Here is a 24977-nt window from a genome sequence, read left to right as displayed (position 1 = left end):
GCCCGGGAGTTGGAAGGTCTCGAGGGCTGCTTCTACCTCTCTTCTGGGCCCTTAGCCTCTTGGTGTCGCCCTGGTCCGTCCACCTCCTTCCTCCCTTTTGTCTCTGCCCCTGCTCTTTCAGGATTCCTGTCAGGGCCCAGTCCAGCTGCCCACCTCCCTTGGTTCTAGGGTTCCGGTTGGGTGGACATCAGTGTCCAGGACGAATCCCCTGTCCTCAGCCTGTGTGAAGCATCGTATACATCCTTTTCCTCCTGGTCCCTGCTTCACAAGGCAGGCTACTTGTTCCCTCCTCTTTTAGATTAGAGGTGACTGTGGCTCAGAAAGGTGGAGGGATTTTCTCACATCACACAGCACTAAAAGACTGGGTCTGAACCTGGAGCCATGCCTCATCTTGCCTGCTGCCTTCTGGAAAGGCCTGGCCTGGCCTGTCCTCCTCTGGCCACCCTGCACCCTCTTTCAGCTCACATAGCTCACTCTTGGCCCATGTGCTCGTCTTGCTTTCTAAGAGTGGTATTTATTTATTCTTTGGATTTCCGTGGAGTACTCCACTGTGCCAGGCCGGGGAGATGAAGGCGCAGCCCGTGTTCAAGTTCATGGTCTGGGAGACAAGATTTTTCCTGTGTGTCAGCTGAGTCCTCCCAGACAGCCCCAAGCCCTCCCAAGGGGCAGAGGCTGTTTCCTGCTTCTCCTGCTCCCACCTCCTCCTCCCTCCTGGGGGAGTTGATGCTGCCCGCTGTGGCCTCCTTTGGGGAGTGGGGGCTGGGCAGGCCTGGTGCAGCAGGGCTTGGGAAGGGTCTGGAGCTGAGAGCTCAGGGAAGGGGGTTCCGGCTGATCCCAGCAGGCTTCCTTTCTCAGACACCCGGGGCTAATCCAGCCCTGCACTCAGCTCTCTGTGTGGAGCTGGGTTTGGCCGAGAAGGTCAGGGTCAATCCTTGCCTCTATCCCTGGAGCGCTCAGACTAACAGGGCCCTTCTGCTGGACACCTCTCCCATGACTTCCCCTCAGTCATCCCACCCTTGCCAGGAGGAGATTTCCAGAACAAAATCTTAAAAGCCCCTGACTTTTTGATCAGGACAGACACCCTCCTGGTTCCCACAAAGCCCAGCTTCTAGTCCCCCCAACCCATGTTCCTGGTGAAACAGGCGAGGGGCCCACAGCAGTCTTAAGGCCCAACTTAGAGAGGGTCACACAGGCAGCTGAGGCTGAGGCACAGGTCAGGGTGCCCCCGCTCCCGGACCTAGAACTAGGGAGGGGAGACAGAGGCAGGCAGGAGGCGGAACAGATGAGCAAATGCGGGTACAGGAAGAGCGGGTCTGTTTAATGCCACAGCTGGGTCTGGTTACAAACATCAGAAACTACAAAAGGAGGACAGGCAGTTACAGGATGACCGCACGAGGGGGGACACAGGCACAGTAGCCACGACAGCAGACCATCCTTCAGGATGATATACGAGACTAAGGGACACATGTGGGGGGCCCCAGCAAGGCTGACACAGAGCGGGGATGGACCGACTGGCAGCCAGGAGCGGGGCAGGGAGGGGCAGGGCCCTCAGCCCTCAGAGCCTGAGGGGTGAGCCTGAAGTGCCTGTCCTGCTGCCCAGCAGCCTGAATTCCCAGGGCTGGCTCAGCGGCCAGCAGGTGGGGCTGGCACGCCAGGTCTCTTCACTGAGGCCCCGCCCCTAGCTGTCATCCTGTCTGGGCCCCTGGGTCTGCCCTTGCCCCAGCCGGTTCCAGGGCACATCAGTGAACTGACCCTCTGTGGAGGAGAGGGAGGGAGCCAGGTCCTTTTTGTCTGGAAGTGGGAAGCAAGAATGTGGGGAGCTGATCAGGGAGTGGGCTGGGCTTTGCCACCAAGCTGGGCCCCCCCCAGCCCTACCCATCCAGGTCTCATTCTCTGAGCTGCCGTGGGATACCAGGGCCAGGGCACGCTGCTGTCTGCCCAGAGGCCTGTGCCACCAGGACCCTCCTGGTCCCACCCACCGGTGGGCAGGACAGAGGTTTCTGGGCCCACAGGTAACATGATAGATATGTAGGTGTGTATATATGTATATATATTTATATAGAGACTGTAGAGAGAATATATCTGTGTATACGGTAGACGTGTGTGCGCAGTACTCTAGATGGTGAGGTGGAGACCCGCATGCTGGTTGGCAGAACCAAACAGGGCTGCTTCATTCTCGGAGTGACTCAAACCTGTCCCTGCTTCCCGCCAGCCGCTCAGCTAGGTCCCTCTTTAACAGTGAGTAGAAAAGCTAAGAAGAGTGGGCCCCGATCTGCAAGGCGGAGGGGTCCCCGCCTGCCGCTGCGCTGGAGTCAGCATCCAGGCAGCCAGCGCTGCCTCCCGGCAGCTCGGGGGACTGCGGCCACGGTGGAGGCCTCCTTCGGGAAGACAGTCGGGGGTTCCTCCAGCTTCCTTGGCACCCAGAAATGGAGGGTCAAGGAGCGTCTTCAGAACTCGGCCTTCTGCTCAAGGTGCTGCCAGGGAGGGGGGAGCTGGGAGGGGTCCTACGGCCCCGAAGAGGGCAGCGTGGTGGGTGGGCTGTGGATGAGATAGGAGACGGAGGTAATAGGTTATCAGGGTCAGGGAGGGAGACAGGGAACCGGGGGGTGGCTGGAGGTGGCAAGGCATGGTACTTCCTGCTGACAGACCTGGCACAGTGCAGTTGAAAGCAATCTTCAGACCCGAGTCTTAGTTCCCCTTCTACCATGATCCTGCTGGGTGACCTTGGGCACGTCGGGTGCCCCAAGAGCAACCCAGATCTTTTCCCCTAAAATGTGAATGTCTGCCTTGCCTGCCTGCATGGGAATTGGGTGACATTGACTGTGTAAAACAGTGTTTTGTAAACTGCAAAGCACCACCCATGAGCTCTTCCTCTGCTCATTCTGTGACAGGGTGCCCTCTGTCTGGCCTGCCTCGGACCTCCCCAGCCAGCCAGCCAGCCCTGTTCCCTGTACTGCAGTCCCTGCGGTCTCTGACTGCCACACCCCCCACTGCCCCTCCGCCCACACAGAGACACACACCCTGAAGCAGAGACAGTTCAATAAACAGTGGCGTCTGGCCCACCACTGCTGCCCTGATAAGAGAAGTTGGACAGGGGCCTTCTAGAAGTCAGCTCTAACTCCACCCCAGCTGGACCTGGCAGTAGGTTGGGCCTGCAGGCTGGGGACCAGGACGACATGTCTTCTTGGGGGCCCACACCCATGCACCCAGGAGACTGGGGCAGGAGTGGAGGCTGTAAAGGGATGCGGGAACAATCCTGTGATGTGACAGCTGAGGGGAATCTGACTGTAGGTTCCTCATCCCAGGTGGGAGGCGGCTGGGCCCTGGCCAGTCCCAAGTACAGCCCATCTCCATTCAGTCCACAGGGAGCAGAGACAGGGCAGATGAGGCAACTTTGATAGTTTCTTAATGTTTGGGGTTTGGCGAGATCTGAGTCCCTGGGGCCCAACTGGGCAGGGGAAGTAGGGCGCAGGCCCTGTGTTTTTGATTCACTGGGGCTCAACTGCCAGCTCTGCGGTCCCTCCAGGCCCCTGTAAAAAAGCGCTTTTCTGGAAAAGCAGGAAGTCTTGTCTCCTGGCTGTAAACAAACTCATCTTGGGCGGCAGAGCCTGCCTGAGGACACAAGTGGGAGGGAGGGTGAGCCCCTCCATGACTGCCTTCCCACTGGCTCCTCCCTGGCTCCTCAAGGTTACGTTGGGTGGGGAGGGAGGGGAAGGAGGGAACCCCAGCTCCCCAGCTCTGCTCATGCCCTGCTCTGGCAGATAGAAGTCTCCTGCTGCCTGGGGTCTGGGCAGGCCAGGGCCCAGCTGTGCACATCTGGAGTTGGCCTGGAGAAGCCTACAGTTCCTGAGTTCCCTTCTCCTGGGGTGCTGCCGACACGGGGGAGGGGAGCCACACAAGCTGTTGGTCAGCGGCAGGAAGGGCAGCAGGCCTGGCCTCCCCCACTGCCCTCAGGGGACGTCTCCTGTGGAGCTGGGCCAGGAGGACTGTGAGCAAGAGGTCCGAGAGGCTTGGGGGCCGCACAGAGTTGGGGAGGGGACGCTGGCTTTTCCATGGGAAACTGCTGGGAATGTTTCTCTACAACGCGTGTCCTGAGCCGCTGGCTGACCCCTGCTTCCCATTCCCGCCTCCGCTCCTCTTTCTCCTTCCTACTCGAGCCCTGTGTCCGCCCTTCCATTCAGCTCCCAGAGTCAGCCGCCCCTCAGAGGCCCAGGGAGGCCAGAGTGTTCCCAGCCGTCACATGGGGCCGGCCACTCTCCTAGAGCCCAGAACTGGGAGCTAGCCTCAGGGTCAGCCTGGACGTAAACAACCCCGGGTAGCGGGTAGCGTGCATGCGACACCCATGTAGGTCCCACATGGGCCCCGGGCATGTGTGTGTGCACACCCATCCTCGTGACCCTCCTGGCTCTGGCCCCTGTTGAGGCAGAGGGTGGATGGGAGCCTTGGTCAGTGTTGGATGAAAAAGCATGTGACTGGTACCCAGGGAGGAAGTGGCCAGAGCTGGCGGGGCTGCCTCTGAGCCTGAGAAGCCAACCTCACTGGGGACTTTCTGACTCTGGGCCTTGGGTGCTCCAAGGGCTCCCTTGCTCTAGGGAAGAGGACGACTCTGCCCAAGGAAAGTTTACTAGGCTCACGCCTCTGGGCAGGGTAGGTGCTGGGTAGGAGCCAACCCACGGTCAGAGGGGCCCTGTCTTGTGACCCTTTTCTACTGTGCCTGTTCTTAAATGAGCTGGCCTTCCCAAAGGGTTCCTGCCCCGTGGTCAGCCCCAGGCCACAGGAGAGATGGAAGACCTAGAAAACTGGAGAGGACACAGCAGGGAGGCTGCCCAGCCCACCCTCACCCCCTCCTCACGTGGTGGCGTTGGGGACCTGCTGTACCCAGCCCACTTCCTTGTAGGCAGCGGTCACGTGGCTGTAGATGAGGCCACGCAGCTTGGCCCAGGCTCTCTGCGTCTCAGGTGGGAAGTCATTGGCAAACTCCTCAGCGATGACCTCCAGAATGACCCCAGAGAGGATCTGGGGGCAAAGGGAGGAAGGGGGAGTGAACATCTGATGCCTTGCCTCCCGCATGACCCTCCTGTCCCAAGTTGGCCACGGGGATCATTCCTAACCCCAGGGCCTGCTCACTGTAGGAGCCGGTCACTCTCAAGACCAGGACTGCCCCGTGGCCCATCCTGCTGCTAGACTCTGCTCTCCAGGTCACAAGGGACGAGGCTGGGCTTCCCAGTGGTCACCTCTGCTGCCCTGGGAGCCCTCCCAGAGCCTGCAGGCTGCAGGTGGCCATGGTCCATGGGCCTGAGAGCTCTGGAGCAGAGCAGGTTGCTGGGGGCAGCACTGTCCAGAGCGTACCTTGAAGTACACGGGCTCCACCTTGTGCTTCAGGGCATGGGCTTTGCCCACGAGGGCCAGCACAGAGGACACCTTGTCGGGGTCGTGCAGGTTCTCCACCACAGTGTTGAGGGCCCCCATGACCCTGCAGGCGTGCTTCCGCAGCTGGGGGCTCCGCTCCATTTCCAGGGGCTCCTCCATGTGTTTGAACTGGCTGAAGTACTGCTTGGCGGAGGGAAAGTTCACGAAGAACCTGGCAGGTGGGAGGAAGTGGTGCTGAAGCAAGGGGCTGCCTCCTGTCCCTGGGGCCCACGGAGGTGGGGGCTGCAGCAGTGGTCCCTGCAGCAGCAGCGGGTCCCTCTGGCAGGCAGCTTCCTCTCCCAGCCCCCACCTTCCTGGCTTCCCCACTGCTTTCTGACCCCCACCTTCCTCAAGGCCTGCTCTGGCCACAGCTAAGAGGACAAAACCTTGGGTTCTAGAATCCAGGTTAGTTATTCAACGTTTTTTTTTTCTCAGATGGGGTCTCACCCTAATACCCAGGGACGAGGCTGGGCTGCCCAGTGGTCATCTCTGTGCCCTGGGAGCCCTCTAGGCTGGCCTCCGATTCCTGTATTCAAGTGATCCTCCCATCTCAACCTCCCAAGTAGCTGGGACCCCGGGCCTCTGTATCCAGATTGTTGTTCAACTTTCCTGAGTCTCAGATTCCCATCCATAAAATGGGCATTATTGTTCTGTCTCATGGGTCACCTTAAGGATGAAATGAGTAGTGGCTTGTCCTCACCACAGTGTCAGGGACACAGGGGCTCAGTAAACACCAGCCTTTGTAGAGCTCTTTAGGAACCAAGTAAGGTCCAAGGCCACTGAGCAGTGAAGAGAAGAAATCGGGAGCCTCAGACCTCCTCCCAACTCAGCCTCTTCCCTTCTTGTTACCTGCCTCCCTCCTCAGCCTGCAGTATTGATTAATTGATTTAATTAAAAATGGCAATTGATTTTACCCACCTGGTATGGTTCTGAACTTATTTATTGAAATGAATCTGTAAATCTTACCTTTCCAACAAGCCTCTAAACTTCTTGGAGCAGATCCCAGGTGATCCTAGCTCTAGCCCTTTTCCTCTCCGGTTTGTCTAAATTGTCCTTTTCCCAACACAGTGCTCATAGTGCTTTCATTAAGTCACTCTCATGATCAGAAACATTCAACGGCTCCCATCTACCTCCCAGACAAAGTCAAAACTCCTTAACTGGACCCTTGAGGCTTCTTACAAACTGACCCACTGCCACATCTCCAAATATCCACATTCTCCCCTCCCCTTGAGCCATCTCTGTCCAGTCCAACAGTTGTACTTACAAGGGTAAGAAATTCCTCAGGTGCCCCATCCTGCTTTCCACAGAGTGCATCGCCCACATCCTCAATTCAGCCCACATCCGACCTGCCTCTCCCCGAGCTCCCGGGCTGGCCACGGCTACCACTTTCTCTCACAGCCACTAGTGCCACTCAAATGACCTTCCTTACCACTGTCACAGTCAGGCAGAAGCTGGATCTCACACACCCTCTGATCCTTCAATCTGGGCCAGGGCCCTGCAACATGCAGCGGGACAATGACATTGGTACTTCCTCTCCCAACAGGGGCTGGGCGTCATGAGAGACACATGCTGGGACCTGGGCAGAACATGCATGACTTAACGGATCCTCAGAGAGTGGGACAGTGTTTTTTCAGGTGTTTGTCCCCTTGGTATGTCCCCCTTCATGATCAGGGAGAGCTAATAATTTGCCAATTTGCTGTCTGGCTAGGGGTCAAGTCTCAATGTGAGAGCTGGATCAGAGGCAGGGCAAGCATCTGCTTTTGGTGGGGGAGGTTCAGACAGTGACCAGGGCATAGTCCATGTGGAGCCCCGAAGGGCCTCTCTTGAGGCTGAGCGTGACCTTGGGAGAGCACTTCAGGACTTCCTACTCTGCAGAAGTTGTGGGCCATCCTCCCGCTTGCTTCTTCACAGATAACATGGGTGAGGCAAATGAGGTGATGGGTCTGCAAATACATTGGATTTTTCTGGAGAAGTACTATAATGAGGGACAAAGTGGAAAGCCAGTCTGGACTTCAGTGAGCATCTCAGACTGTGGGATTTCTACAACTGCAATAAAAATAATGATGTTTGTATTGCCTGGTGTTCTTTCACCTATCATATTGTACTTAACAGCCACAACTAAGCAGGTGTTTTATCCATTTTGCTGCTGAGAAAATAACAGGGAACATTCATTGAGCACTTTCTATATGGGCTCAAATTCTTGCAGTTCCCTCCTGAGGTTGGCACTATCTTTATCCCTGTCTATGGGCTAGGGATCCATGCCCAAGGCTGCCCAATAAGGTGGGTGGTGGGACCAGGAAGGAGCTAGATTTTTCTGGCTTCTGCAGAGTGCCTGGGGACACTGCTGGGTGGGGGGCTCCTGGCCTGGGACCACAAGAATCTCTTGTCTAGCATGGGGCTGTGTTGTGGTTTTGAGGAACAACAGTCCCCCAGAAGCAGGGCTCTGGGCCAGGAGAGTCCGGGGATGCCAACTCTGCTCCTGATTCCCAGCTTCACTCTCCAGACCCCGTGTTTCCTCCTGACCCTCCCAGACTGGCCTGCGCTGCCAGGGAGAAGCCTCACAACCAGCCTTGGGGAGTTTCTCAGCTACAGAGGCATCTGGGCTTCCAGAGCCTGAAATAGGCTCCTCGGAGTGTGAGGGGGAAGGTGTCAGCGTTACAACCAGGAGGGAGGGTGGGTGTTCCCTCTGGTCCCTTCCCTTGCAGGGAGTGGCAGTGTGTCTGCCTCAGGCCCCAAGTCAACTCTTCCTCCATCACCAACCCTCCAGCCACCTTCTCAAGGGGGAGTGTGGAAGTGCCCTGCCTCTGCCTTGCCCCCAAGGCAGATGGGCAATGGGCAGCAGGGGAGGAGGTAAGAGTGCTGGCCAGAGCAGAGGGTCAGCGTCCAGGGCTCTCACTGAAGCCACTCTTGTGGATTTACGTGTTGTGTGTGTGAAGATGGTCACGGGCAGGATCTGAGCAGGGGCTCCGGGAACCTGAGAAGCGAATGGGACTTGTCCTTACTCTCTTTCCACTCCTCCCCACTGGCCAGACCCTGGGGTAACAGCAACAGGAGGAAGACAAGGAGAGGAAGGCTGATGGGACTTGGAGCTGGCAGAAAATGGCTGGCTGTCCAGGCCCAGATCTCGTCAGCAACACAGGGTGGGCTCAGAGTGGGCCCTGGCATCAGGAAGCCAAACCTCACGGCCACCTCAGGCCTTCTCCAATCAGTCGGGGCATCTGTCTGGGCTCTGAACATATTGATAAATACCTCCCCCAGCTGGGCCAGTCCCCTGAGTGTGAGGAATGAGCACCCAGAGGGGGTACAGAGAGAAATAATTACCATGCTAAGGGCTCACATGGCCCAGAACATGAGCCCTCTGGGCTCGGTTCCTTTCTCCGCCTGCTCCCCATTCCTGGGGAGCTCCCTCACTGGTCAAAGGCAGAGCCTGGAACAGAAAACCTCCATAGTCCTGTGGGCCCTGCCTAGTTTCCTCTGGGTGACCCTGTGAGCATCCAGATGCGTCGGCGGCCCAGAGGGCTGTGTGTGCCAACACATGGCTGAGAGCAGCGGTCCCGAGATACAGTCTGGCGCATCTGTGACTCGGCTCCCCACTGTGTGCTGTGTGGGTGCTGGCACATGCCAATCTGTGGCTCCTCTCAGAGTGTCTGAGGCTTCAGGATCCCAAACCTCCTCTTCACTTCTCACCACCACAGCTGGGCTCCTGGGCTTGGGAGCTGAGGAATAGCCCCTTCCTCAGGAATCTCCAACTTCTCCAAAGTGTTTCTTGCTCTTTTCCTCCAAAATCTGTTTCCAAGTTGGAATCAGGGTATACAATATGGAGCTTGGTAGGTCCCCCGCTTGAGGGAGGCAGAAGGGAGAGAGAGGAGGGAGAAGAGGAGCCCGAGACAGGGCCAGGACTGGGAGAGACATGCATTAGCGCTCTCCTTCCAGAGTGAGGTTCGGCCCCATCTTCATGTAACAAGGCTGTGTGCTCTGTCCTAGATTTGACAGCTTTTCTTCTGCCAAGAACAGGGGGCTGAGAAGAGTGGTCTGGGCCTCTCTGCCTGCACCCCAGGGACCAGCATGTGCGGATAGAGTCTAGATCTGTAGCTCTGGTCAGTGTTCAGCTTGTGGAGCTTGGGGACATCAACTCTAAAGGAATGGTGTGTGTGCACCCCTGTATGGGTGTGAGAATGTAGTGCCACTCTGAGAGTATAGGGGTCCCTCAGGGGCATGGTGCCTGAATGAATGAACCCTGAGCCCACAGACACTCCATGTCCTCCCTAGCTGTGGGATTCCAGGGCGGGGCCCTGTTTCCTGCAGCTTCTCTTTTTAAGTACCAAACTCAGCAGGGGCTGCACTCTAGGGGACTGGTGACTTCCCACTCACCTGAGCCTCACTTTAGCTCTCTGCTGGTCCTTCCCCTTGGGGCAGGAAGCAAGCAGCTGAGAAAACTGAAGCTCAGTCTTGGGCTCCTTCTGACCTCTACTCTCCAGCTCTGGGTTCCGTTCCTCCGAGGGGCTGAGCTGCTCCTCTCTGAAACCCTCTTGGCTAAGCCTCAGTTTCCCTGCTGCCCTTTGAGAGGCATTTGTGTGTGCACATAGTTGTCTGGGTGGCCGGGTTCCCTGGGGAGGGAAACCGGTGGAGGAGGAGTGCTGAGGCCAGGGAGAGGAAGGGGACTGAAGTGCCCTCCTGCGTCTGGTTCCTAATTGCAGGAAGAGCTCAGCCGGGTTTGGATCATCCCAGGGCGCTGCACGCTGCCCGCCCCCCACTGGCCCCCATCGCAGCTGGGGAGGTGGCGCTGGAGCTCGGACCCGGTCGAGCCTGCCTCTGCCGGCGCCACTGCCGCCCTCCCTGCCCAGGGCCCGGCCGGGCCGGGGCGACACCTACCTCACCAGGATGGCCACCCCCACGTCCTCGCAGTTGGCATACAGCCGGGCCCACGTAGCCTGCACCGCCTTCCTTTCCGCCTCGGACAGCTCCTCGCTGCGCTCCCTGCGCTCAATCTCCATCTCGCCAGGCACTTTCTCCATAGCAGCTCCTAGCCCAGCCCGGTTTCGCTCGGCGGCTGCAGGGCGCGGGGCGCGGGGCGCGGGGAGCCGGGGCCGGCTGCGTGCGCGGCGGGCGGGCGGGCGAGCGAGGGTTAGAGCGCCGGAGGGAGGGAGCGTGTGTGCCTGTGTGCGCTGTGTGTGTGTGTGTGTGTGTGTGTGTGTGCGCGCGCGTGTGTGTGCAGGGTATATGTGCGGGGGGCGGGGGACCGCGAGCGGGGGGCGGGGATGTGGTCTGCTGGAAAAATGTTTAAAAAAACAAATCTTCTCCGAAGCCCCAGTCCTGTGTCGGTGAGCCAATTCTGGCAAGGTGAAGGTTGGGCGGGTGCGGGCGACGCGGCTAGCGCCGTTCGCCCACTCACCCGCAAGGCCACGGCGGTCCCAGCCGGTCCCCGCCGGGCGGGGCAAGAAGTAGGTGTGGCCGAAGTGCCGAGGGGTCTCTGGAGGATCTGACGGTCACGCGGCGCTGGGCTGCGCGGGCTGCCCAGGAGTGCGCCCCGGCGGGTCCCGGACCGGGTACACTGTGCTCCCGCTCCCACTGCGCGCGATGACGGGACGAGTGCGTACCGACACCTTTCACGTGGCGGGGAACTGTCTCAAAGTCAAACACTCCCAGGGATTTGCGGCGTGGCTGCCAGTCGCCCGTCCGAGGGGGCGAACGCGAGCCCTATCGCGGACATACTCGCTCCCGCTGGCGCTGTTGGCTTCCGAGTCGCCACTCGCAGAGCCTGGGACTCCCAGGCTCTGGCAGGTTTAGAACAGGGTCGAAGCCCCACCGATCTGCCGCCTCCGGGAACTTGAGCACACCTCCAGTCTTGGGTCCCAAAGGCCTGCGCCCCTTTCTGGTTGAAACCCCATCTCCCTTGGTGCACGCGCGCACGTGGCTGAAAGAAGTAGGTGGTTGGCTTATTAATGATACTGGTAGGAAAGAACCAGGCGCTGCCTTGAATTCTAGCCCTGGCCGTGTCGGAGTGCAGTCTGTGGAAGAAGCAGCCAGGTATGGCAGAGGGGACATAGGGGTCAAAAAGTCTTGAGAGGGCTGGGGCTAACTGGGTTCGATCTTTAGCACAGCATAAAAACTAAACAAATAAAGGCATACTGTCCATCTACAACTATTAAAAAAAATAAATAAAAAGTCTTGAGAAAGGTCCAGGCCACTGAAGATATCTCAGGATCACCAAGGTCCCAGTTCTGGAGGTTGGGGAGACAAACCCTTCACCCTGTTGGACTGCTCAGGGAGGTGTGAGATTGGGCCAGAGGTGGGCACTGTGCTCCTGAGACCCAAAGCCCTGTCCAGCAGTTGCTCAGTCTTGGGGATAGCATGCCTCACCTCTGACTCCCAGTGGAAGCCTGAGGCCACACAGGGCTTGCAATTGTCTACAAATGACACACTACATGTGGAATATTTCCAGTTTTCCTTAAGACTCCCTGGTCATCCTTACTCTGTTCAAATATTGGTGTGTCATTGCCCAAGCATGGCCGGGGGTAGCTCTCCTCTTCAACTTTTGATTCCTGACTTAATTTTTAAAAATCCAATTTCAAAGTCCAGAACTAAGGGAAGCAGTAACCTAGGCAGGCTGAGGGCCAGCCTGACTCCTCCTTGGGATCCAGGGTTCAGGTGTTTGATGGGACCCCTGGGCACCTCAGTTAAGGGAAGGAAAATCTCATGCTTTCCGCCATCTTGGATGAGGTGAAGTGACATGGGTGGTCAGGTCCTGACCTTACTCTCATACTATGTCCCAGCCCTGCCATGACTTGCTCCATGAAGGACACACACAAAACTCCCTTGATTGTACCCACAGCTGGTGTGGAGACTTTCCTAAGCAGCTCCCCAAGGAGGACAGACTTTAAGAGGAGTCGTATTGATTTTCATTTCATCCTTCACAAATTCTATATATGTCTTACGGTGTAGGAATGTATTTGTGCAGTAGTATGTAATTTATAAGTTTAAAATTTATATCTAAATTATATAAGGTAGTTATATAAGATAGAATTTATAATCTGTATCTTAAATTCTGCCTTGTTCTGAGGAGGGTGTATAATCAGAAAAGTTCGGAGAAGGTTATCTGGAGGGTGGGGCTGAGCCAGCCCTTTCCTCTCTGCTTTGCCTGGTCTTTCTAGCGTCATTTAAATATTCTTCTCTTCTCCTGGTGCCTCCTCTGTGCTCCACTTCATCTCCTGGAAGATGCTGCTACTTTCTTGTCAGCAGTCTGGGCAGAGTCTTCTGAGGTCCTTCCTGAGCACCTGCGACTTCAGATCCTCCGGTTCCTCTCTAAAGCTTTCCTGGTACCCGCAACTCCCAGAGTGCTCCGTAGCCATATTTCATCGTGCCTAAGTTGTGTTGCAGCCAGCTGCTTAACTGGACAGCACATCTGTCTAGACCATCAGCCCCTGAGGGCGAGGCCCAGGTATATGAAACCTACATTCCAGATAGGTGTTCAGTGCCACTGTACAGATTTCCAAGAAGGTGGACTTGCCCTACCACTGAAGGGGAGATCTTGGGTCCAGTGAGGTTAATCAGTCTTCACAAGGTCGGGGCTGCTGACTCCACTAATCAGCTTGATCCTTCTAATCCATCCCCAGCAGGAGCCTCAGGACAGAGGGCAGCAGTTTGTGAGAACTGGCCAGGGCCACTGTGGTCCCTTGCCTGTGGCCTTCTTCTGCAGCCTCCGTCTGGGGGGATGGGGCAGCTGAACCATGTGCACTACTCTCTTCCTGCTCAGCACCTTGGCTATGCTCTGGCGCCGTCGATTTGCCAACCGGGTCCAACCGTGAGAAACTGATTGGGCTGTGGGTTGGGGTGTGCCTCGGGACGAGGGGGAGGGGTGGTGGTGGTGGTGGTTGTTGCTGGCCTGGGCCACAGCCAAGCTGAAGGTGGGCAGGGGCTGAAAGTGACCTCCAGCAGGTTGGGCAGGGTATCTGAGAGTCACTCAGAGCAGGGGGCTGGGCACAGCTCACAGCTCTTCCTGTCTGCTCTTCCCTCCGACAGAGACTCCAGCAGAGTGGATGGGACTGTTATGGGAAGCAGCAGGGACACAGACCTCCAGTCCTCGGGCAGGTGAAGCAGAAGGGAGTCAAGGGGTAGAGGAGGGAGGGTGCTGCCCAAAGAAGCTTTTGCTGTGTGTGCCTGCGGCTGTGAGTGTGTGTGGTGGGTGCACACGTTCGTGCTCACACTTTAGTAATTCTGGCCTTCACCTTGGTCACCTGTTCCCTATTTCACCAGGTAGCAGTGGGAGCCCCCAGCCCCCTCTTCTGGACCAAACTGCTGCTTTGCTTCTCCCAGTGTTAGTGCTAACCGGGGCAGTGCTCAGGAGCACCTTCAAGGAAGGCGCAGGGAAGTGGGGAGAGGGAGGAGGCCAAAGCTGCTCTGTGTAGCTTTGCAGCCTAGCCTTGCCCTTCCCTCCCCCTCTGTTTCCCTCTGCCCCCGCCCACCCGCCTCAGTAGCTCCACAGCCTGAACCTCCAGCAGGATTCGCTGTCCAGTCCCCAATAGAAGGCGCAGAAGGAGCATGACATCATCAGCATTGAGTGCCATTGGTTGGGCAGCCCCTGCGGGCAGGACACTGTCTCCAGTGGCCAGAAAGTTAACTCTTCCCTGGACTGAATCCTTGTGGCCTTTAGGGGGCAAGGTTGTGGGCACTTCTAGACTTTTCCTTCCCTGGATGACCAGTGTCTTTTGATGACAGGGGCTCCTGTGATAAAGAAAACACTAAAAAAAAAAAAAAAAAAAAAAAAAAAAAAAAGGTCAACTAGTAACTTAATGTATCTGCGCATAAGAGATTCTTTATCTGCCTTTGAGCCACTCCCCACTCCCACCCCACCCCTGCCCAGCATGGGAGACCTCTCTAAAGAGTGACTCTCTCACTTCTAGTAAAACAAAGGGCACAAAAGATCCTATCAAGTACTTGGGTGCCAGAGCCCACTGGTGGGAGGGTATCTGCCAGTGATCCTCCATGTCTATCAGGTGGCCTGCCAGTGGTCCTCAATGTCTCTGTCTGGACAGGGAACCTGTCATCTCCTGTCATCTCAGTCATAGGATTCTCCCATATTTGGAGTCAGAAAGCCCATGAAAGGCCCTGACACATATGAGAAATAGCCATTTCTGTAACACCCCTCCTGGCTCCACAGCTAGCTGAGATCATAATGTGCCTGGTCAATACTGCTAGTTAACTGGGCTGATACACATAGAGTGCATCACCAGGTCTCACTTGAAGGAGGCACTCAGCTGCTGACTAAGCCTCTTGCTGAGTTTAGGGTGTGGAGTTTTGGGCAGCAGGATTTAAAGTCCTGGCTCCCTTCTTACTACCTAAGAGACTTTGGACAAGTTATATAATCACTTTATTTCTTGTAAACTAGGGTTAATAACACTGGTTGTGAAGTTTTTATTTCACATAGTCCCTCACTTAGAAGTCTCAGTAATCCCAACACTGGTCAGAGGGTTGGCAGGACATGTTTTAAAAATCTCTTGTTAATGGTTGAGGAAACTGAGCAAAACCTGAAGAACTTGCTCAAGATTGTCTATCTAATTTGTAACTGATTGGGGACCATCGGGCCCCTGACTTCCAGGCAGTCTGTCTCTTCCACATGAAATGGGCCTGGACCTCCTGGAAGGCCAGGAAAGGCCAAATCTGAGGACCATCTGGCCTGGCTAGCCTGGTGTATGTGTGACTCAGGCAGAAGGAAGCAGTTGCCTATTAACTCGTTGGGACCTAGTTACCTGGGAAGATCAGACTGACATAGAGGAACCACTTGCTGATGATGGCTGCTGCAAAGGGCTGGCTGGGAGTGGCACAGGGGTGAAGTCCATCTTCTAATTCCACAATCATAAATCCCAAGTTGTTTTTCAGATGCTACTGTCCCTTAATGCTGGGCATGGGAGTAGGAGGAAAAGGGAAACCAGAAACTTAGGAAGTTCATCCCTTTGGATACTCTGACTCTAGTGCTTTCCTCTGTTCAGGGAGAAGGAGCATCTGAAATAATCCCTCCCCTCATCAGTTGGGGCTCTGCTCCAGGAACTGGGATCACCTGGCACAGGCAGGTAGGGCAGAGTCCGGAGGTCTGGAGGGCAGAGGGCAGGGCTGGGGACAAGGAAGAAGAAATATGCAAGGGTGGGCCGTGTGGGGGCACAGCAGGCCATTTCCAGCTCTGAGATCCCAGAAGGAGGCTGAGCAGGAGGGTGGCTCCTTCATTCAAATCCCGTCTTGAACCTGTTCCCTTCCAGACATGGGGCAAAAGTTGAAGAGAACTGGCCATGGTTCTGACTCATTTTCTAGGCCTGGGGATGAGGTGGGGGCCATACTTTCTAAGGGAAAGACCATGCTCTGGGATGTTCACACTGAAATACAAGTCCTGTCTCTGAGTACGGCAGAAAGTGCAGATTGGCTTTGGCTTTTGTTGCAGCTCAAGTCCTGGTTCGGCCTCTAGCCATGAAGGATGCTGCGGGGTCAGAAGCAGCAGCAAGGGAGAGATGGCAGAAGCAGTGATGGAGAAGGTAAGTTCTTGCCTTGAGCCCCTGATGGGGCCTGGCTGTGGGCCTCCTGAGCAAGGCCTGATGAGGCTGGCAGAAAGAATGGACATGCTCCCTGCTCTGGGCTTCCCTTCCTGCTGAGTTCCTGAGGCTCCTCTGAGAACTGTGGAGCCTGAAAAGCCCCAGAGAGGGAGGCTTGCTGGGGTCTACCAGGTTAATTCTAGGGCAGTCCAACAGCCCAGGCAAGAGACAGGGACAAGTGGAGATCCACTCTAGAATCAAGGGACCGCTGATAGCTTGTATTCACACATCAAGGGCTTCCATTCATTTGCTAATTCAATCCTCACCATAACCATGGATACTGTTTTCTTTCTTTCCATATTTTTTAAATATTTATTTTTTAGTTATAGGTGGACACAATATCTCTATTTTATTTTTATGTGCTGCTGAGGATGGAAACCAGTGCTTCATGCATACTAGGCCAGTGCTCTACCTCTGGGCCACACCCCCAGCCGCTCTTTCCATATTTTATAAATGAGGAAACACACAGGTTAAATAATTTGCCTAACATTGCCTAGATGTTAAAACAGGGGACTCAAGAATCACCTCAAGGTGGTCAAGCGGTAGCGTGCTCGCCTGGCATGCGTGCGGCCCGGGTTCGATCCTCAGCACCACATACAGACAAAGATGTTCTGTCCACCAAATACTGAAAAATAAATATTAAAATTCTAAAAAAAAAAAAAAAATCACCTCAAGGCCACAGAACCTATTAGTTCATAGCTGCTTGGCCAAAGCAGGGTTCGTTTGGTCCGGCTGTCTGCCTCTGCCAGCTCAGGAGCTATTCTGTTAACAGACTTGTGGTCTAGGGCTGTGCTGGTGTCAGTCTGTCATGGTGGCACTTACTTCCCTTGGCATCTGCCTCTTCCCAGTCCCCAGAGTTCACCCTGTCATGGGCTGCTCTGCTGAAATGATCAATTAGCAAGGCTGGTTGGCTCCGTGGCATGTCTGCCTGCAGCTGGATGGGGGCAGCTACCAGCTTGTCTTCTGAATGTGTCTTCTGTGTGTGTGTGTGTGTGTGTGTGTGTGTGCACGCACGCGCGCGCACACACACACACACTCCAAACAGGCAGTAGCATGTGGGAAGGCAGAAAGCATGATGCTTGTTTTCGTCAATGTGCTGACTGCTCAGTAATGGTGCGGCCTCCTTTGCCCCCAGCTGCTTTGCCATTTCTCCCTCTTTACAGCCCTGCCTGATCCGGAGCAGAGATAAAAGCAGATTTCCGCTTCTGCTCCCAGATCCAGGCGCAGACCCTGCAGGCAGCTGCTCCCAACTGTCTCACAGCCGTTAATCTTCAAAAGCACCCCCCCAACCCAATGCAAGCATCTTCTCCCCAGCCAGTCCCCCACTGCTGGTCCAGAAGCCATGCCTGGCTGAGCCCTGCCCTTGGCTTTCAGGAGGAGGTGGAGGAGTAGCAGCTTCACATCTGAGGCCAAGGGAGAGGGTGAGAGATGCTGTTGCTGAGAGGGAAGCCACTCTGAGGTGCTGGAGGAGGAGGCTGCCGCCTGCTGGGGGGGCCTGCTGATGCTGCAGGGAGCCTGGCTGGGGTGTGTGCAAGAGGTTCCATGGGAGCCTCTCAAAGTAGGGCAGGCAGGAGGCAGAGGAAGGTCACACCAGGGGAAGGAGGCTGCCAGAGCCAGAGTGCCCGTCTGACCCAGGCCTTGAGCTCTGGGCCACCTGTCTCAGCTCCTGTCAGCCTGTCTTTCTTCTGGGAGGCATGAGTCTTCCTGGTGACAGGACTGCCAGGCTGAGGGCCAGAGGGCACCGTTCCCAGGACCCGTCTGTGTTCCCTGATCTCATCTTTTGCATTCATTCTCTAATCTTTCTGCCATGTTCCTGTCACCTCGTTCTTCCCTGTGCTCTGCCATTTCCACATTGCCTGCCTCTTTCCAGTGGTCTGAAGAATTGTCAAGCCAAGGTCATGGAGTAGCACCAGGGCTGGCTCCAGGCCCAGACACATTCCCATAGGGCGGTACCCCTTGGCAGTACTGTCTATGAGCCTGGGGAGTAGATGGTGGTTCCTCTAAGGATACATTCCAGATTAAGGGTGGGAAAGAGAGGAAGGGGCTGCTGGCAGAATGGGCGAGGTGAATGCCTGGGCTTGGAGGTTGCCTGGGCCCTGGCAGCTGGGGCGCCATGTGGGCTGGGAAGGAGGGGCTCTCTCCCCCAGGGAGCAGGCTGGCTTTGGTGGGAGCAGATTGTGTTTACACCTTCCCCGCACACCCAGCCCACGCTCGCCTCTTATTCCCGGGGCCTCTCCCGCCCCTGGCTGTCTGCACAATCTGCACATTTGCAGCTCCTGCTGCAGAAAGTTGCCTCCCTCAGCCTAGCACTCCTCTACAGGAGGCTCCCGGGACCAGGCACTGCTCCTCATACAACGGGATCCCATCCTAGGCTGGGTGTGAAGCTTGGGTTGAGGCTGGACCTTTTAAATCCTGACCATGTTGCTGTCCCCAAGGAGGCCAAGTCCCATTCCCTTGAAAAGAGCCTCTGTTTGGAAGTGGGAGTAGGAATGTTTAGAGAGGGAGCTCCAAGCAACTAGAGACAGCTGAGGTGAAGAGCCAGGTGCTGGCCCTGACCAAGTAACAAGAAAAGATCTGGGAGCAAGAAGTCCAGATCTGAGTCCCTGGTTCTGAACCTTGACTCTGATGCTCTTCCTCCCTCTGTGGCCTTGGGAAGGTTACAGCAGGACTCTGTGCCTCAGTTTCCTCATCTATAAGATAAAGATAGTAGTACCTGCCTCTGAGAGTTATTGTGAGAGTTAGTTAGACAATGTGTGTGAAGTGCTCAGCACACTTGTGTTCCATGTACTTAAGCTAGTGTGGTTGTGAACTGTAAGCCACTGCACCTGGTAGATTCAGAGCAGTCCGGGTTCCTCCCCTCCTCACCCCATGGCTCTTCCTTCCCTGTCTCTCCACATACACAGTACTGGGCAATGGGCAAGTTCGAAACGAAATAGAGGAGGACAGAGGGTGGGACTGTTGGGGTGGGTGGAGCACCTAGTAAGCCTGGACCAGAGAGGACCACCATGTCCTCTGTGCATCCAGAACTGTCTCAACCTCTCTGGGGCTCTGATTCTGAGGAAGACAGGAGCTGGTTGCCCTGATGCTTTTCCTTGCTCATCTGAATGCTAATCTCTCTGCTGGTGAGAGCCTGAGTGACAGGGAAAGGCTGCTCTGAGCTGCAGGGTGGCCAAGGGCAGCAGCCAGAGCAGGAGCAGGGAGGTGCTGTTGTCTGCTACTTCTGTGGCTGACATTCAGAGTTGCTGCCAGTCTCTCTGGAGATTAGAACATGACCAGAGAACTAATGAGGTGGCATGGAGGAACAAGGAAGTAGGCAGGGCAGCTGCAGCAGCAGCTGTTACCTGGTGTCACCTGGGGTACAGATGTGGCTTTGGGGGACTACCCACCCATCCCAAATGGTGATGTATGTCTGTGTGAGCAGAACAGCCCTGAGAAGGGCATGCAGCAGGGGTCCTGGCCCAGGACCAGATGGGGAAGGCCTGGTGCCCAATTTGTCGCAGGCATGGTGGTATAAGAGCAGTGAACCCCATTGGTCCCACAGGGACCCAGGGCCTCTGCAGGGGCCTCACTATTAGGAAAAAGCTTAAACCCCTGAATTAGAGGAAAGTAATGCCTCTTTGTGAGCCAAAAAACAGGGAGAATGGCAAAGTGGCTTACACTGAGGCTGACATTAATATAATGGTAACGACACTAATAATACTATTAATAATGGCTAACAAGTTTCAAACACTTATTATGTACATACTAGGCACTGTGCCGAGTGCTTTGTTTACAAGCACTGTCTCTTTTATGAGGCAGAAACTGCTGCTATCCTCATTTACCCAAAAAGGAAAATGAAGTTCACAGAACTTGCTCAAGGTCACTTATAGCTAGCATTGAAGCCTGGGGAATCTGATGCCAAAGCTTGGGGAAAGGAGGACCTGAGTCTGGAGCCAGGCTGTGAGGAAATTCCTGTCTGACCTACAAGGGCACATGGGTTGGAGCCGTGGGCTTTCCTGGCCGCACCTGGGCAAGCTTGCTGGTGCTGCCAGATTATTCCCACTGCCTTCTTCAGAGGCACAGCAGTCAAGGGCAGATCAGACTCTGGGTCCTGCAAAGCTAGGCTTTGCTTGCCAGCTGAGAGGAGTGAAGAGAGCTGGCCTCCAGGTGCCCTTCCAGGAGGAGGCAGTGACCCCCGGCAGGGATGACAGATAGCCAGACCATCACTCACAGTGACTGCCACTCTGTTGCCTCCTTCAACCAGGGGCAGGACCTGGGGAGAGGACAGCACTGAAGCCAGCAGGCCAGCTGGAGAGGAGGGAGCTTGAGGAGGAAGGTTGTTTTGATTTGTGTTTGTGGCAGAAGGGTGTGAGGCACAGAGATAAAGGAGGTGTCCTCACCAGAGACAAACTGGAAACAAGTCTTTGTACCTAAGGACCACAGACCCTCTATGAGATACATGTTCCCTCTGGTGGGGATTAAGACTAGAGGGTGGATACGAAAACAACAAAACAAAACAAAACAAAAGAAGATTTCCTGAGACTCTGAGCCTATGAGCCTGGCAGGAGGTGCCAGTCCTGCCCTTACTATTAAGTCCCATACACTTTATATCAGAATATCCAGAAGGAGGAGCTATGTGAACTAATCATTAAACTAAATGTATCCATTTGACAGCTTATTTACAAAGCATGGTCAGTGTGTCATGAAATGGGAGTGTCAAAGGAATGAAAGAGGCAGTCCCTGCTCTGCCACTTGGACCAGAGACATCCCAGCCTAGGTAGCCTTGTTCTGCTAGTTCAGTCCTCCTGCTCATGTGACTTGTGTTGAACCCAGGCGGACTGGTGCTGAGAGGCAGAGGACTGATGGCCACCTCAGGAAGGGAACCATGTAGTGAAATGAAGGGGATGGAACAGCTGATGGGGGCCCCACAGATTCTCCCCATAGAGAGCAATAATAATGGACAGCATCTGGAAGTGCAGACTTGCCCATGTGACAAATATGGAATGCCTGTGTGTCAGGAACCTTAGATAAGAAGATGAATCAAGACCTCCTGCCACAAACCCCAGAAAACTGGGCAAAATATAAGAAACAGACATGTGACAACAGGCAGCACCAGACAATGAACCCACACGCACATCAGCCCCTGCTCAGAGAATTTCCTGACTATGGCTCTGGGACAGGAAACTCAAGTAGGGGACAGGCTAGATCAGAGATCAAGATGTGTGATATTCATAAGGACATATGCATACATCAATGGAATCCAAAAACAGAAGCAAGAAAGGTTCCAAAGAAGAAAGAAAGGTCTTTTCAATAGGATACAGAAAGCACTAACCATAAAAGAAAAACCAATTAGTTGGACTTTATCAAAATTAAACTTCTGCTCTTGGAAAGACTGTGAGAAAATATATGCCAAACAAATATTTGCAAACAGACTTGCATCCAGAATATATAAAGAACTTTTACAAATTTGATGATAATGACACAATTTTATTATTTTTTTTTTAGAAAGAGTGAGAGAGAGGAGAGGGAGGGAAGAGAGAATTTTAATATTTATTTTTTAGTATTTGGCGGACATAACATCTTTGTCTGTATGTGGTGCTGAGGATCGAACCCGGGCCGCACGCATGCCAGGCATGGCGCGCTACCGCTTGAGCCACATCCCCAGCCCGACACAATTTTTTTAAATGGGAAAGGGGAAGGTTTTAATGGCCACTACATTAAAAAATATTGGCCAATAAACCAATATCAATAAACATAAGATCAGCATCTAAATAATTAAGAGAATGCAAATCAAAAGCACAACTGAAGGCTGACCACAGGCCAAGATGCGGAGAAACTGTAATCTTATAATATCCTGGGGGAAACAGTGTGGCGGTTTCTTATAAAGTAACCCAAGAAGAATGAAAACTCACATCCACAAACAAATTTTACAAAAATGTTCACATCAAGTTTATTAATAGTAGCTACAGGCTGGAAACAACCCAAATACCCTCCAACATGGAATGGATAAATTGAGGTATGTTAATAGAATGGACTAATACTCAGCAATAATAAGGAAATGAGCGACGGATGTAAGCAACAACATGGGTAAATTGAGAAGCCAGACGCAGAAGAATGCCTCTCATATGATTGTATTTATGGAATTCTAAGACAGGCAGAACTAATTGATAGTGACAGAATGCAGAGCACTGGCTGACTCAGGCCAGGGCTGTAAAAGGGTGGCAAATATGCTCTAAATCTTGATTGCGGCTGTGGTTACATAGATGCATGCTTATTGGACTTTAACGTACACTTTGAACAGATGCATTTCATTATGTGTACGTTATGCCTCAATAAAGATGACTTAGTTAAACACAAAACAAGAATGAAGACCAGATCCTTGTCTTGCCTACGGTCTAGTAGAAATGCCAGACATGAAAACAAACAATCATCAATGGCAGGGTCAGTGTTAGAGGAAGTACACCCCAACCGGAACTGCCCTGTTCAAGGTGAGCTGCCTCACCTTGTGCAGGCCTGTGCCAGTGCTCTGGATGCAGTCTTAAAACAGCCTTAAGGTTCGGATGATCATCCCCTTCACATTATATGGGAGAAAAGAGACTTAGAGACAGATAAAGTAATGTGTCCAAGGCCACTCAGCTAGAATTATCAAGCTGGGACTTTCTTCCAGGTTAGCCTAATTGCAGTCTGTACTCAACCACCTGCGACAAGAAAGGTATCACCATGAGGAAGCAGCTTGGGGATTGCTGCAGCATCGCAGCCATGACTATGCAGAGGAGGAATTTAAGTCTGAGTTGGAATCTACCACATACAGAAGAGGATGAGGGGAAGGGAATTTCAAGGTGAAGGGAACAAACTTCACCATCAGCAAAGGTTATGCAAAAGTTGTGAAAAGGCAGAGGTTTCCGGGAATGGAGAGACATGTCCAGAGAACAGCAGATGAGATCCGAAGAATATTACAGACTCTTCAAATTTATTTTTATTTTTTTAAAACCATTTTTAAAGTAACACATTTATTAAATGCAATGGCTGTGCAGAGCAGGCAGGTGAAATGAACTACTTTTCTTTCTGAACTGTTCATGAACACAAAGTAATAATCCACAAATCCAAGGTTGTCTATTCTCAATAAATGGGGCAGGTGTTGTTATATTTCTCTTCCTCGAGAAACTTAAAGCTACATTCAATGTTACAGGATTTTTGCTGAGCAGGATTTGTGGCAATATTTCATGGTTCTCGAGAAAAAAATCCTCTGTTTTTATGATGGGCTTTCTAAGTGGATAAATTGAAATCACTGCAGTTAGGCAAAAACATTCCATTGTCATAGCATAATTTTTTTAGGAAACACAGCCTGGTGGTTGTTAGTCAGCTTTACTATAACAAAATACTTGAGATAGTTAACTTATAAGAGAAAAGCAGCTGGAAGTAGTTCAGTGGTAGGGCACTGACCTCTCATTTGCAAGGTCCTGGGTTCAAACCCCAGACACACACACACACACACACACACACACACACACTTTATTTTGGTTCCTGGCTCTGGAAGATCTAGTCCAAGATCAGGAGCACCCTTTGCTTTGGAATTCTAGGACAGGCAAAACTTAATTAATGCAGCGCCTTATGGAGGTGCAAGGTGAAGCAAACTGCATGAGCCACGAAGCAAAGAGAAAGGGGAAGAGGCTTGGGTCCCACAATTGCTTTCATGAGCAGGCCCCCAGGGACTTTAGGACCTCCCACAAGGTCCCACATCCTAAGGTCCCACCACCTCCCAACAGAGCCACCTCAGGACCCAGCCTTAACATATGGGCCTTTGGGGATATTCAGCATTCAAACCATAGTAGTGATTGAGACCATCAGCTTTCGGTCAGATTGTGTTCAGATCTCAATGCTTTCACTTAAAAATTCCTTTAACCGTTTTGCACTTTGGCTTCCTCAGCTGCAAAGTGGTGAGCGGGTAGTGACAGGCTGTGTGAGACTCAAATAAGACAGCATATGAAAGGTGCCACGCATCCCTGGCACAGAGTAAACACCTCACGTATGTGAGCTATTGCTGCTTCAGGACGGCAACTTGCACATGTCAAATTGTTTTATGTATTTTGTCATGATCCACTTTTCCAGGGAACTATCATTGTATATATAAAGAAGATATGGGAAATATCAATATCATTTAGGATGATTTTGACTCTAACAGATACCCAACTTAAAATGACTTAAACAAAATTTCCTTTTAAAATCTCACATTCTGAATTTCACCAAATCTAAGATGTAATTGCTCAGAAGACACATCCTACATTCACAAGTATTAAAATGTAAAAATGTGTCTCTGAATCAAAACAGGAGATCTGAAGGTTAGGGGTTTAAGGACTGTCTATTTCAGCAGTTCAATGGCATCTTTCCACTGCCTTCACAGGCCTTTGACTCTTACTTTGAAGAAGCCTCATGGATGCAAGATGTCTGCAGCAATACTCAGCATCACATCTTTACTATGTCCCAAAGCCAGAAGAGAAGCTACCGTTTTTAAAAGCAATACTTTCCCAACTTGACCAGAATTGCACTGCAATTGATGGAGGAAGAACAGCTTCCAGACGGCTCCTGATAGTGCCCGTGTCCAGGTGTACTTCCTATGAAATTGCCAGTGCAACTGCTCCAAGTGTAAGCAGCCATCTGTTTGGGATTCCACCTATCCTCCTTCATGTTCTTATTCATAAAATTAAAGATTCCTTTCCTGATTAAGAAGTCAATCTTGATGTTGTAAAGACTCTTTTTTATTACTGTGGGTTTCAGATACCTCATCTTAAATCCCATCAGTGTCACACTAGCACAGCAGGCCAGCTGACTAGATTTTCCCTTTGCGTTCAGAGCCTCAACAGCACTGGGGACTCCTGCCCTGTTCAGCTTGTCTACTTGATCTACTTCTGTCACTTGTCACCAGACTGCATCTCTTTCCATGCCAATAAATATAGATCTACCCTAGTCTCATATAATGGCTATATAACAATTCCACTGACTGTGAAACTCAAA

The 24977-nt window shown here is 53.2% G+C and overlaps 2 protein-coding genes across 3 annotated transcripts; one reads left to right on the top strand and one right to left on the bottom strand.

Annotated features, from left to right (window-relative positions):
- Positions 1 to 1297: 1297 nt before the first annotated feature.
- Positions 1298 to 11464, bottom strand: Cygb (cytoglobin). 2 transcript variants are annotated; one of them, XM_076871055.2, is made up of 4 exons: positions 10282 to 11464; positions 5350 to 5581; positions 4879 to 5016; positions 1298 to 2538 (listed from the first exon to the last, which is right to left on the bottom strand). In XM_076871055.2, the coding sequence occupies exons 1-4, from the start codon at positions 10422 to 10424 to the stop codon at positions 2467 to 2469; spliced, it is 585 nt and encodes a 194-aa protein (XP_076727170.1). In that variant the 5' UTR covers positions 10425 to 11464; the 3' UTR covers positions 1298 to 2466. The 2 variants fall into 2 exon arrangements, with proteins under 2 accessions (XP_076727170.1, XP_076727171.1); XM_076871056.2 differs by having other exon boundaries at positions 4853 to 5016; positions 10282 to 11435.
- Positions 10061 to 24697, top strand: Prcd (photoreceptor disc component). Its single transcript, XM_076871057.2, has 6 exons — positions 10061 to 12847; positions 13023 to 13210; positions 13429 to 13497; positions 15396 to 15476; positions 15839 to 15929; positions 24367 to 24697. Exons 2-4 carry the CDS (start codon positions 13137 to 13139, stop codon positions 15415 to 15417), a joined length of 165 nt encoding a protein of 54 aa, XP_076727172.1. The 5' UTR covers positions 10061 to 12847; positions 13023 to 13136; the 3' UTR covers positions 15418 to 15476; positions 15839 to 15929; positions 24367 to 24697.
- The last annotated feature ends 280 nt before the right edge of the window (positions 24698 to 24977 follow it).

Source organism: Callospermophilus lateralis, chromosome 11 (genome assembly GCF_048772815.1).
Source record: "Callospermophilus lateralis isolate mCalLat2 chromosome 11, mCalLat2.hap1, whole genome shotgun sequence".
In the NCBI taxonomy this organism is placed as follows: domain Eukaryota; kingdom Metazoa; phylum Chordata; class Mammalia; order Rodentia; family Sciuridae; genus Callospermophilus; species Callospermophilus lateralis.
Note: the sequence above shows the minus strand (reverse complement) of the source record. Positions and strands in the feature narration are given on the sequence as shown.